General features: G+C 42.1%; 1 protein-coding gene across 6 annotated transcripts in view; it reads right to left on the minus strand.

Annotated features, from left to right (window-relative positions):
• EXPH5 (exophilin 5) overlaps window positions 1–12155 on the minus strand; it is an 87030-nt gene that overhangs the window by 25349 nt on the left and 49526 nt on the right. For 3 of the 6 annotated variants that reach the window (XM_012474599.2, XM_012474598.2, XM_012474600.2), the window contains exons 2-3: window positions 9385–9545; window positions 6125–6287 (exon numbers count right to left, since the gene is read on the minus strand). In XM_012474599.2, coding sequence (XP_012330022.2) covers window positions 6125–6287; window positions 9385–9545 — 324 coding nt within the window. Of the gene's footprint in view, window positions 1–5086; window positions 5308–6124; window positions 6288–9384; window positions 9546–12155 lie in introns of those variants that run through there. The other 3 variants (XM_021671094.2, XM_064375397.1, XM_012474603.2) reach the window with 3 other exon arrangements.

Below are 12155 nucleotides of genomic sequence, written 5' to 3' on the forward strand. Positions count from 1 at the left end.
TGGGAGTGGTACAAGAGGCTAAAGAATAGCCTGAGCAAAAGCTTGGAGATGGGGGCACTGGGAGGGAGGTCGGGGACTGGCAAGTAATCCAGTATGCCTGGAGCCAGGGCTACCTGCCAGACTGTGAAGGCTCTTTCCAGAATTCTACTGGGCTACATCCCTGCCGGTGCATCCCCTCAGCCCAACACTCACCAGCTCACCAGGCCCGGCTTCTGATTTGGAGCAAGGGCAGCAGGAGCAGGATTCTGAGAATGGCAGGTGTGTGGGAGATGCAGCTAAAGGACCAGGGGATGCCTGGAGCACAGCTGGGATGCCACCACCGAGTGTGAGGGCAGGCAGCGAGTGCAAGGATGCATGCTTGCCTAAGGGGGCCGTGGCCATGTGTGCTCCTGTGGACTTGGGTAGAAGAGCATAGGACTCAGCAGTTTTGAGAGCCTGGAGTCTCTGCACCCACTCCCAGGCCTTCCCACAAGTTAATTTATGTTTCTGATGTGACGAGTTTCCACTTGGAGAGTGAAAAAAAGCAACAGTGGTATCATGAAAATTGTACTGGTAAAAGCCCCATGAAAATTATAGTTGGTCATTTCAAGGGATACTAAGACACCTCATCTTCTGCATTTACCCATAAGTCCTATTGATGCTATATCTGAGAGATTTCATGTATATCCCCACTTCTCCATCTCCAATCATTCTTCCTGATACTCAACTTTTACAGTTTCTCTTCTGGACTCCTCTCCATCCTTCACACCACCAATAGAAAGATCTCACCTAAAAACCTTACAATAAGGTATTATCCAAAATCCTAACATGAGGCCAGTCACAGTGGCTCACGCCTGTAATCCCAGCTGAGGTGGGCAGATCGTTTGAGGTCAGGTGTTCAAGACCAGCCTGGGCAACATGGTGAAACTCTGTCTCCACTAAAAATATAAAAAAATTAAAGAAATAAAAAAAAAATCAAAATCCTAACATGACATAAGGTTTTTCTTTGATCTGGCAAACTTCCCTGGCTAATCCAGCACCCTTCAAGTCTCATCTGCCCACACTCTCCTCCTCCACAGGTACCTGCGCTCTAGACTTGTCAAATTAATTCTGCCTCCATTAAATATTCTCTCATTTCCATACCTTTACAGATACCATTCAGAAATTCTCACTCAATAGAGTAGGGTGGGGATCAAGAATATTCTTTTCTAACCAGAACCCTGGGTGATTTCCCCCCAAGTCTTGGTTTACCCAATGAGGACGTCCACATGGATGGTCATAGGCCATTCAGATCATACTTGTCCAAAATGGACTCTGTGTCCCCCTTCCATCCGACTCCTTCCTATCCTCCCAATCAACAAATCCTGTTGATTCAAACTCAGAAATCCCTCTCAAACCCATCCACATCGCTACATCTCCCTGCCTTTACCCTAATTAAGACATTTATCATTGTTTGCCTTTTTTTGCTGTAATAGCCTCTTAACTGTCCTCTGTGTCCAGGTTTTTGTCCTAATCCAATCAATTCCCTATACTTTCTTCAGAGTGATCAGTATAAACTGAATCATGCCACTTCTCTGCAGACTTCCCTGTGTTGTGGCCTCTGCCAACCTCTCTTGCCCCATCTCTTATCAGCCCTCACCTTGTACTGGGTCATTGAGCCTCAGCAACCTACACAAATTCCTGCCTCTCCACTCTCTGCACCTTGGTTTACGTCATTTCTTCTGCCTAGTGGAGTGTCTGGATTCTTAATTGCCTGACTTAGTCTTATTTGTCCTTCAAAAATTAGCTCTCCTCATCCAGTAAGGGATCTTGATCCTCTAGTCTGACTTAAGTGCTTCTACATTCTTTCCTGGCAGCAACATCACGCATCATCACAACAGTCACCACCTTACACTGTAATTGTCAGTGTACCTAGCTGTTACCTAGGCAGCTAGGCCACGTGGTATCCCTGTGTGAATTTTAAAGGGCACCCCTTTCTCCAGACTGCTTCCTGTCATTTCTGGAAATTGCCGTAAGACGTGTACAAATCCATGATGGTTATGATGCAAGTGGCACATCCTAGCATTCTGTGGTGTGCTGCCTGCCCGACCCCTGCAGCAATCTGGTGTTCCCTACTAGAATATAAAATCCTGCTTTCATTTCACTATTTTATTTCCAGCACTTAACATAGGGTCTGATTTAGAGTGGGACAGAAGCTTGATAAATAAATGAAAGGGAAGCTATCTCTGGCTATTATCCCCTACGCCAAAAATTCTGACAGCCCTTATCAGAGTGGGAGGAAGCTAAGCTGTAGCAGTTCCCAAACTTGAATGAGCACCCAAATATTCTGGAGAATTAAAAATAAATAAGTAAAACCCCTGTGCCTTACTTCAAAAGCACCAGGTTGGGGCCTGATTATCTGTCTTCATTTAAAAATTGCTGATGAGATTCTAATAATGATTAACCAGATCAGCTGGGAACCATTGGCCATGCAGGATACAACTGAAAACCACTCCCCTTGTCTTGTTTCTCCCTCTTGCCAACCACAGTGCTGCCGTTTATCTGCGGATACCACACCTGGGATCATAGAAGGAGCGTTTCCAAAGAAGGAGCTTGCTTTCTCTGACTTCTCCTGCATCTAGATATCTTAGATTCTTGGGTCTTCCAACTTACACACAGGCACTCAACTAGCAATGAGCCAGAGTACACAGTAGGGCATTTGGAAGGAGGAGGGACAGCGGTGGAGAGAAGGCGGGTGATAGAGAGCGATCAAGAGACAGAGAGACCAGGAAAAAAAAACATGATCTATCCTTTTAATTTTCCAAAATAGTACTTAATCTTTTTACTTATGTAACCTAGAGGTTGCAGCTGGCCTGTCTGCGCTGTGTACGCCCTATGGGTCAGGCAAATTTGGACATGTCTGAGAGCAGCTAGGTGGATCCACCAAAGCTCTTTGCATCTGAAGGGCAACGCACATCACTTATTACCACTACGAAGTGGGGAGGGTATCACTGGAATAACTGGGGGTCGGAAAGGAACAACTATAGATTCTGCTTAGCAGCTGGGAAGAATGCATGCATAAGCTGATGACATACACCATTGGATACCTACTAACCCCTGTGGAAGGAATTTGTGAGATGACAAAGTTACTGAAATTCTGTGGTAGGGGCTGAGCACATGTCACATGCACTAGATACCCCAGAACAAGACACGTGGAAACATGACTCACAATACAGAAAGATGTTGAGGGAAAGTTGCTTGTATATATGTATACTTTTCTCCGATTTATTGGCTAAGAATACATACATTAAAACATGAATGGAAATTATTTTTCTTTTTTCTTGGGGTTGGGATAGGGTCAATCATTTACAAATAGGAATAAAATCATAATGGGATAATTTGGGAAGTGTATATGTTTGAGAAGAGGAACAAGTTGCATTTGAGGCAGAAATGGTAAATCTTTTTGCTTTTTTTTTTTTTCAAACAGGGTTTCACTCTGTCACCCAGGCTGGAGTGCAGTGGTGTGACATGACTCACTGCACCCTCCACCTCAAGTGGAGGGCTCAAGTGATCCACCTACCTCACCCTCCCAAGTTGCTGGGACTACAGGCTTGTGCTACCATGCCTGGATAATTTATTTTTTGGTAGAGATGGGGTTTCACCATGTTGTTCAAGCTAGTCTCAAAACTCCTGGGCTCAAGTGATCCTCCCTTCTTAGCCTCCCAAAGTGCCGGGATTACAGGCATGAGTCCCATGACCGGCCTTTCTTTTTGCATTTTTACAAGTTCACAAAGTCACTGTGTTCCTATGGCTTTTTATCCCTGATAGTAGGACATCAGAGCTTGAAGATACCATATACTTTTATTGACTGGGCCTTAAAGGGAACGAGTGAATCTGGTGAAATGATGAAGTCCACGCTCTTCTGGGGAGGGTCACTTATTATCAAGTGCATTTCTCAGTTAGAACCAAAGCTGAGAAGAGAGAAAAGAAGTCTCTGAAAGCATGTGTTTAAGTGCTGATCAGAAGGCTTTCACCTTGTGTTGATTCTTTTTCTCTGATTTGCAAAAAGATCCTCTAAATTGCTTTACTGACTTGTTCTCCAGAGCACTGAGTGTGAAGTCAAGCCCCTGATGGCTTCAGCAAGTAGAAACCTGACTGCTGCCTGCAGAGGATGACTGTGTGTCCCCGGGCCATTCGTCAGTCCCTCCCAGGGTGCTCACAGGCAAGGAGGAGCTCCTGAATCACAGTCCATTTTGCGGCTTGATTTTGTATTTCAGATCGACGCTGCCAAAGAAAGTTAGGTTCTACCTGAGATTATAGAGCCCTTCAGAATGTATGACTTGGTATATCATAATACAATGCCTCCCTTAAGAAATACTTCTCCCACGTATAGGATTCATATCCAAATATTTAGGTCACATTCAAATTTAAAACTAAAAAAGACATGCTTTTGTATTTCATCTTCTGAAACCCCCGTGCATTTAATTATATTCTGCACCAGCAGAATTAACACACGCTTATCAATATCAACAATAATAAGATAAATGTTAAATATTCTCATTTATGTTTTGAAAGTAAAATGTATTCGAAGATGACATATTCTGGAAACTGCTAAACACACAGAAATATACTTAAATGATAAAATATGGTTTATTTTTGCATGTTGTATCTATGTTTCAATTCTTCTGGTTAAAAGAGAATTCCAAGTCATTTTGATATCTAAGAAGGACATTTGCTAAACAGAATTTTTCAAGAGTTTTAATTTTTTCCAGTTTGGTCTATAAGCAAAATACATGATACCCAGCATGAAGATTATAGATCTATATCTTCCTCCACCTTTGCAGTAATTTGCAATATGAGTTTGGAAGTAACTTGCCCCTAGAATTAACAGTTTCCTCAACTTTTCTCAATTTACTAATATTAGATGGTTCAGCTATACAACATTCTGCCTTAAGGAAAATCACCTATGATACAAATGATATCACAAATCCTAGCTATACCACACAGTGGAAATATTTTTTCTCACTCAAAGAAATATTTACTGTGCAGAAATACTTCTCAATTTTAAATTCGCCAAATGTGAGAATCACTAGTGTCTCAAAAATGTTTACAAAGAAAAACAACTCACCTATTTGAAGAGTATTTCCTTGCTAGGGACTCTGGTAGCTACCGTCATATAAAGCTACATTTTAGTCAGTTCTTTTTTCATCAGACAAAAACAGCTCCGGGTGAAAGCTGGGAGTGAAAAACTCTCCATTCACTCAAGAGGGGAGGACAGTGGTCTGCTAAGTCCAGCAGCCTCATCACACGCCCCACCAGCTGCTTGCTGCCTCTTGTTTCTCAGCGACAGTGACCTCCAACACCTTTTATTTAGTGCTGCAACACACCGTGCGGTTTGACGGAACAAGGAACATATCACGTGCCAAGCCAACACCTTAAGAGGGTGGGAAGCTTTGCAACCAGGAAGACGTACCGAAAATATTTAGCAGTCAGCTCAATTGCACTTAAGCATAGCCTTGCTTGTTTTTCACAAAGCAATCCAACAACGTAGTGAGTCAAGTGAACTGATTTGCACGGTCCTAAACTGGGAACCATCTGGAGCTGTTTCCACTGCTCCAGAAGCTTCTCCTCTCTCACCTTATACATTCTGAGCAATCACATGGGAACAGCCCTCAACATTTCTAATAACACTAATTACATTTCCTCGCTCTGTTTTAGAATTCTATTTTTCTCTAGTCTCTTTGCTCATCTCACATTTGCTTTCATCTAGTCTTTATACCCCAACTCTGCTTATGAACAGGACACATACTCCGCAAAGAAAGAGTGGTTTTTATTTAAATGTATCTTCCTGGCCATGACATAGGCCAGATTCTTGGAGCAGTGAAAAAACTGGCAATCGTGATTTCCCAGTGTTCAATCCATCACTCACCAATTGCACCACCAGTGCACTCGACATTTCGTTAGAAGTTGGATTTCAGGTGAGCCAAGTCTCATGGTTTCCTATGAACTTTGTCACTATGGAAGCTAAGTCCCATTTCCTTTGTTATTAATACCATTGGAATGGAAATTCTAAGAGCAAACATTAAACATTCTGAACACAAAACAGGCTGCTGGCCTCTGATATCAGATAACAAATGGGCTGTAACATGACCTGAGTTTAACTCACCCTTTCTGTCCCAGTGATGGAAGCTTTGAAGTCTCCTTTCCAGATTTCCTGAACGAGAACAGGGAAGCAAATGACGATCTGAAGCTCATCCGGGAAGAAACAGATGTTGGTTTTTTTTGATTAGTTAAATTTTTGGATCTTGATGTAGGTGATTCTATTGGATCTAAAAAAATTGTAAAATTTTTGTGTCAATTATTTCCGAGCAAATATACTTGAAAGAATGAAGGCTTTGCTCTTGTGTTACTTTCTCCCTCTATGCAGTCTAGAAACAGGGCAGGCATCCTCACGTGATGACCTCAGGGGATTAAGGGAGTCAGAGCAACCTCTCTCCTGCGCCTCTGATGGTTCTGTGGCATAGAGAAAATCCATATAGTCGGGAATCTTTCAATGTGTACTGTGAATCAAAGTTCCAGACAGTATTCCTCCTCTCACCCAAGCTAGGAAGTCAGGGACCTCATTCAATCCTCATGTTGCTTAACCACGCTGTCCTTCAGAAGTTTTTATTTCAGTAACTTAAAACCATGGTGATACAGACATGCTACACAACTTCTTATATCGAAAAAGCAAAGGAAAAGGAAATTAAGCCATTTAGATTGTTCTTTATTCCTTTCCAAAATCTATCTCTGTGGATATGTATTTGCTACATACATGGTTTATATCTATGTTTGCATGTAACATATACAGGGTGAACATCCTAAATCCTAAAAACTTGAAATCCCAAATTTCTCCAAAATCCAAAAACTTCTGAGCACCAACATGATGCTTAAAGAAAATGTGCATTGCGACTGGGTGCAGTGGTTCACGCCTGTAAGCCCAGCACTTTGGGAGGCCGAGACAGGTAGATCACCTGAGGTCGGGAGTTTGAGACCAGCCTGGCCAACATGGAGAAACCTCGTCTCTACTAAAAATACAAAATGAGCCAGGTGTGGTGGCACACACCTATAATCTCAGCTACTCTGGAGGCTGAGGCAGGAGAATTGCTTGAACCCGGGAGGAAGAGGTTCTAGTGAGCCAAGATTGTGCCATTGCACTCCAGCCTGGGCAACAAGAGTGAGACTCCATCTCAAAAAAAAAAAGCTCATTGGAGCCTTTCAGATTTGGGATTTTTGGATTTGGGATGCTCAACTTTTCAGTTTATATAATGCAAATATTTCAAAATACAAAAAGATCTGAAATCAGTAATACTTCTGGTGCCAAACGTGTTGGATAATGGATATTCAAACTATTTATGTATAATATATATGTATGGATAATACATAGGTATTAAAAATTCAAAAGCAACATCAACATATACAAAATCCATAATATTGGCCAGGCACAGTGGCTCACGCCTGTAATCCCAGCACTTTGAGAGGCCGAGGCAGGTGGATCACCTGAGGTCTAGAGTTCGAGACCAGCCTGCCCAACATAGAGAAACCCCATCTCTACTAAAAATACAAAAAAGTTAGCTGGGCGTGGTGGCGCACACCTGTAATCCCAGCTACTCAGGAGGCTAAGGCGGGAGAATCGCTTGAACCCAGGAGGTGGAGGTTGCAATGAGTTGAGATCGTGCCACTACACTCCACCTTGGGCGACAGAGTGAGACTCTGTCTCTAAATAAATAAATAATCCATAATATTATGATGATTTTGGACATGCTGACTTTATAAATATTAGAGGAATTTAGGACAAGGGAAAAGTCACCAGGATATATATGGGGGTGATCTAAAACTCTGAACTGTGAGTCTTTTTTTTTTTTTTAAGACGGAGTTTCGCTCTTGTTGCCCAGGCTGGAGTGCAATGGCACATTCTCGGCTCACCGCAACCTCCGCCTCCTGGGTTCAAGCGATGCTCCTGTCTCAGCATCCCAAGTAGCTGGGATTACAGGCACGCGCCACCATGCCCGGCTAATTTTTTGTATTTTTAGTAGACACAGGGTTTCACCATGTTGGCCAAGATGGTCTCCATCTCTTGACCTCGTGATCCACCCGCCTTGGCCTCTCAAAGTGCTGGGATTACAGGTGTGAGCCACCACGCCCGGCGAACTGTGAGCCTTTTTACTTAGATTTGTTTATTATAAGAATTGCAAGATATTGTCAATATAGAAATTTAGATGTATTTTTACATGTTTCCTGATGTTGCTAATGTTAGCAACATGCAAAAAACCAGTCTATGTGACTCTGCATCAGTAAAAAGATATTTTATTTTAGTATTTTATAATTTCTAGTGCACTTCATTTTCCTCACAACAGTCCTGTGAAAGCAAGTTTTAGAATCCTTTTAATCTGTTTTTATAGATACAAAAAGAATTGATTGGTGAAGTTAAACACATGTCGGTGGTCACACAGAGAATCCACAGAAGGCATTTACTGGAACTCATTCATGGAGTTTACCAAAGCTCCAGAAGTGTGGCAGCTCCTGCACCACCTTCCCTCCCTTCTCCTCTGATTCTTCCTCCCTCCACTCCTCCCCTTTTACTTCCCCCTCTTCATCATAGTCATCCCATTTATTTAAGTGCTTACCCCGTTCCAGCTTAATATTGTATTATTTATTTATTTATTGAGGTGGGGTCCTCTGTCACCCAGGCTGGAGTGCAGTGGCATGATCTCAGTTCACTGCAATCTCTGCCTCCTGGGCTCAACTGATCCTCCTGCCTCAGCCTCCAGAGTAGCTGGGGGTACAGGTGTGCACCAGCATGCCCAGCTAATTTTTGTATTTTTTGTAGTGATAAGGTTTCTCTATGTTGCCCAGGTTGGTCTCAAACTCCTGAGCTCAAGCAATCCTCCCGCTTTAGCCTCCCAAAAGTTCTGGGATTGCAGGTGTGAGCCACTGCCCCCACCCAGCTTAATACATTGTACACATAATTTTACTTAATTCTCATAACCACCCTATGAGGTAGGTATCAATGTATCCATTTAAAGATGAGGAAACATTATTCTCTGTTTACAGAGAATAAATGACTTGAACAGACTCACATGAATAGAGACAGAGTGGAGATTTTAATACAGACCTTTGTTGACATCAGTGTCTACGTTCCTACCCACTATGCTATCTTGCCTGATTAAAAACAAAAAACAAAAAAAACCCCAAGACATTATTACAGTAAACTTTCAGCTCACTTCTTTTTAATGTACACTGTATTATAAACTTTTGTGGCTTATGACTTTAAAATGGTTCTAAACATGGATTAGTTACACTGGAGATCCACTGGGCCATTATCTAGAATACTATGCCACAGAAGAAAAAAAGAAAAAAACTTTAAATCTAAAATCTTTTTCTTACCATTTTTTGCCATCTCCTTCCTTAGCCTGTATGTAAGTGGTTGTTTTAACATTTGGCTAACGTCTGTTTCATCGCAAAACTTTTTTCTTTGAATTTCTTCAAACCATTCACCAGTCACTCCCTGAAGCCATCTGATATCCCTCTTTGTCTTCTGAAGTTTGCTGAAATAAAATAAAAATATCAATGCAGTCTTTATTTATTTTCTTAACATCAAACTCATCCTTAAATCAATGTACTTTTTTTTTTTTGAAATGGGGAAGTCTCACTCTTGTCACGAGGCTGGAGTGCAGTGGTCCAACCTCATCTCACTGCAACCTCCACCTCCTGGGTTCAAGCGATCCTCCCACCTCAACCTCTCAAGTAGCTGAGACCACAGACACATACTACCACGCCCAGCTAATTTTTTCTATTTTTAGTAGATATGGGGTTTCACCATGTGGCCCAGACTGGTCTTGAACTCCCGAGCTCAAGCAATCTGCATGCCTCAGCCTCCCAAAGTGCTGGGATTACAGGAGTGAGCCATCCTGCCCAGCCTCAATGTACTCTCTAAATTCATTCACATCTAATGCAAATTCATGTGATGGGCTAAACTTTTCCTAATGGAGGAGCAGCATAATCTATAAGTCTAGGGAAAAAATGGCCCGAATCAGAATTTCCCTTTCAGCACTGTATGTATTTTAGGTGTTTTCTTGTTTCTTTTTTTCGTATTCTTGTAAATATGATGGTAAACTAAAAGTTCTACCAGTAGTTAAAATAATCATCAAGCTGATGAGGACAACCTGGATTAAGCAATGTGCTAAAACCTGACCTAATAATGCAATTGAATAATAGATGTTCTAACAACATGCAGAAACTAGAATATTCTCGTTCTGATTACTCATTCATTCACTTGTTAATTCATTAAATGTTTATTGAGCAATGTTAATCAATTTAGTGTTTATGAGGCCCAGGTAGGCCATGGATTCAATAGTCAATGTAACAAATAGGATACTTGCTTGTCAATCCAGTGGTCAAAGATAAAAGCTAACATGCAGAAAAAAATTATTGAATGTAATGGTCTTATTATTATTCTTATTATTTGAGACAGAGTCTTGCTCTGTCACCCAGGCTGGAGTGCAGTGGCATGATCTTGGCTCACTGCAACCTCTGTCTGCTGGGTTCAAGCAATTCTCCCGCCTCAGTCTCCTGAGTAGCTGGGATTATAGGCGAAAGCCAGCACACCTGGCTAATTTCTTTATTTTTAGTTAGAGGTGGGGTTTTGCCATGGTGGCCAGGCTGGTCTTGAACTCCTGACCTCAAGTGATCCCCCTGTCTCAGCTTCCCAAAGTGCTGGAATTACAGGCATGAGCCAGCATGCACCACCAAATGTAATGGTTTTAGATAATGGACTTCTTTACACACAAAAACACAAAAGCCCATTAGTGAGCACAGGTCTAATGCAAAGGTAGTAAGGGATGAGGTAACTTGAGATGGACAGAAAAAACATGCAGTGTACAAATGTGTCTGCTCCATAATTTCAGAACACATGGTCTGAAATCCTATTATGTTTTTTTTTCTAGTTTCCTCCCCTTTCCTGCCCAGTTCTCTTTAAAATGAAAGTACCGCTTAAAGTTAATTAAATCCCTGGTTATTGTGATTTGTTAATACTTTTTTCAAAGTAGATTAATTTGCTCTATTTAAGGAAGACCCTAGAACTGTTTGGAAATGAGAGGTGCTTAATCCGGAGGGAGATTTTCCTGGACAGGCAAAATGAGCAGAAAGGGGTGTTCGAAGAACATAATCACAATGCTTATAGAGTGGTTGCTTTTTTTTTTTTTTTTTTGAGACAGAGTTTTGCTCTTGTTGCCCAAACTGGAGTGCAATGGCTCGATCTTGGCTCACTGCAACCTCTGCCTCCTGGGTTCAAGCAATTCTCCTGCCTCAGCCTCCCCAGTAGCTGGGATTGCAGGCATGTGCCACCACACCCAACTAATTTTGTATTTATAATAGAGGTGGGGTTTCTCCATGTTGGTCAGGCTGATCTCAAACTCCCAACTTCAGGTGATCCCCCTGTCTTGGCCTCCCAAAGTGCTGGGATTATAGGCGTGAGCCTCGGTGCCTGGCCAGAGTGATTGCTTTTCCACAGCACTGATGGGAAAGTTAGGCATGTTGTTGGATTCCAGTCTTGGGAAATAAAGTATTCCACTTGGCTCAGCAGCTGTTATCCTTTATCCAGGGTCTGCCATAAAGCCCAAGTGTTAGGGTCTTTGTCTTGTTAAAGAGGTAATGAGCAAGATATCTGTAAAGTGGCAAATTTGAGTTAAAAGGCAATGAACTGAGAGGGGTGCAACTCAGGCTCCTGCTTGAGGCTATGAAACTGCTCTTTTATAAAATATTCAAGAAAGAAGCCAAAGGTCACCCTGCCCAGACTTGCATTTTGCAAAGCATTAGACAGCAATCACCATGTTCAACTTACAGAATTTGCATCAGAGCCTCCTTTTCTGCCATTTCCGCCCTCTGATGCCTGGTACTCCTGTCTCTATAGCTACTTCCTTTACTAACAGCAGACTAAGAGACCTAAATATCTGCTTCTAACCAGTAGTGGCTGCCTCTGACTTTTGGACACCTCACTTACTAATGCCCCACATTTGTACACAACCTCCACTTCTTTGGAGCCCTCCCTAATTGTCAGTTCCCCAAAAGCCAGCAGCACCCTTCTCTGTTTCTGAAAACATCAGTCTCATTTCAGAAGACAGTCAAGCTACTTGACTTAGAAATGATGCATATAAACA

Source organism: Aotus nancymaae, unplaced genomic scaffold (assembly GCF_030222135.1).
Source record: "Aotus nancymaae isolate 86718 unplaced genomic scaffold, 86718_ANA_hifiasm-v0.15.2.pri h1tg000012l, whole genome shotgun sequence".
NCBI classification, from domain to species: domain Eukaryota; kingdom Metazoa; phylum Chordata; class Mammalia; order Primates; family Aotidae; genus Aotus; species Aotus nancymaae.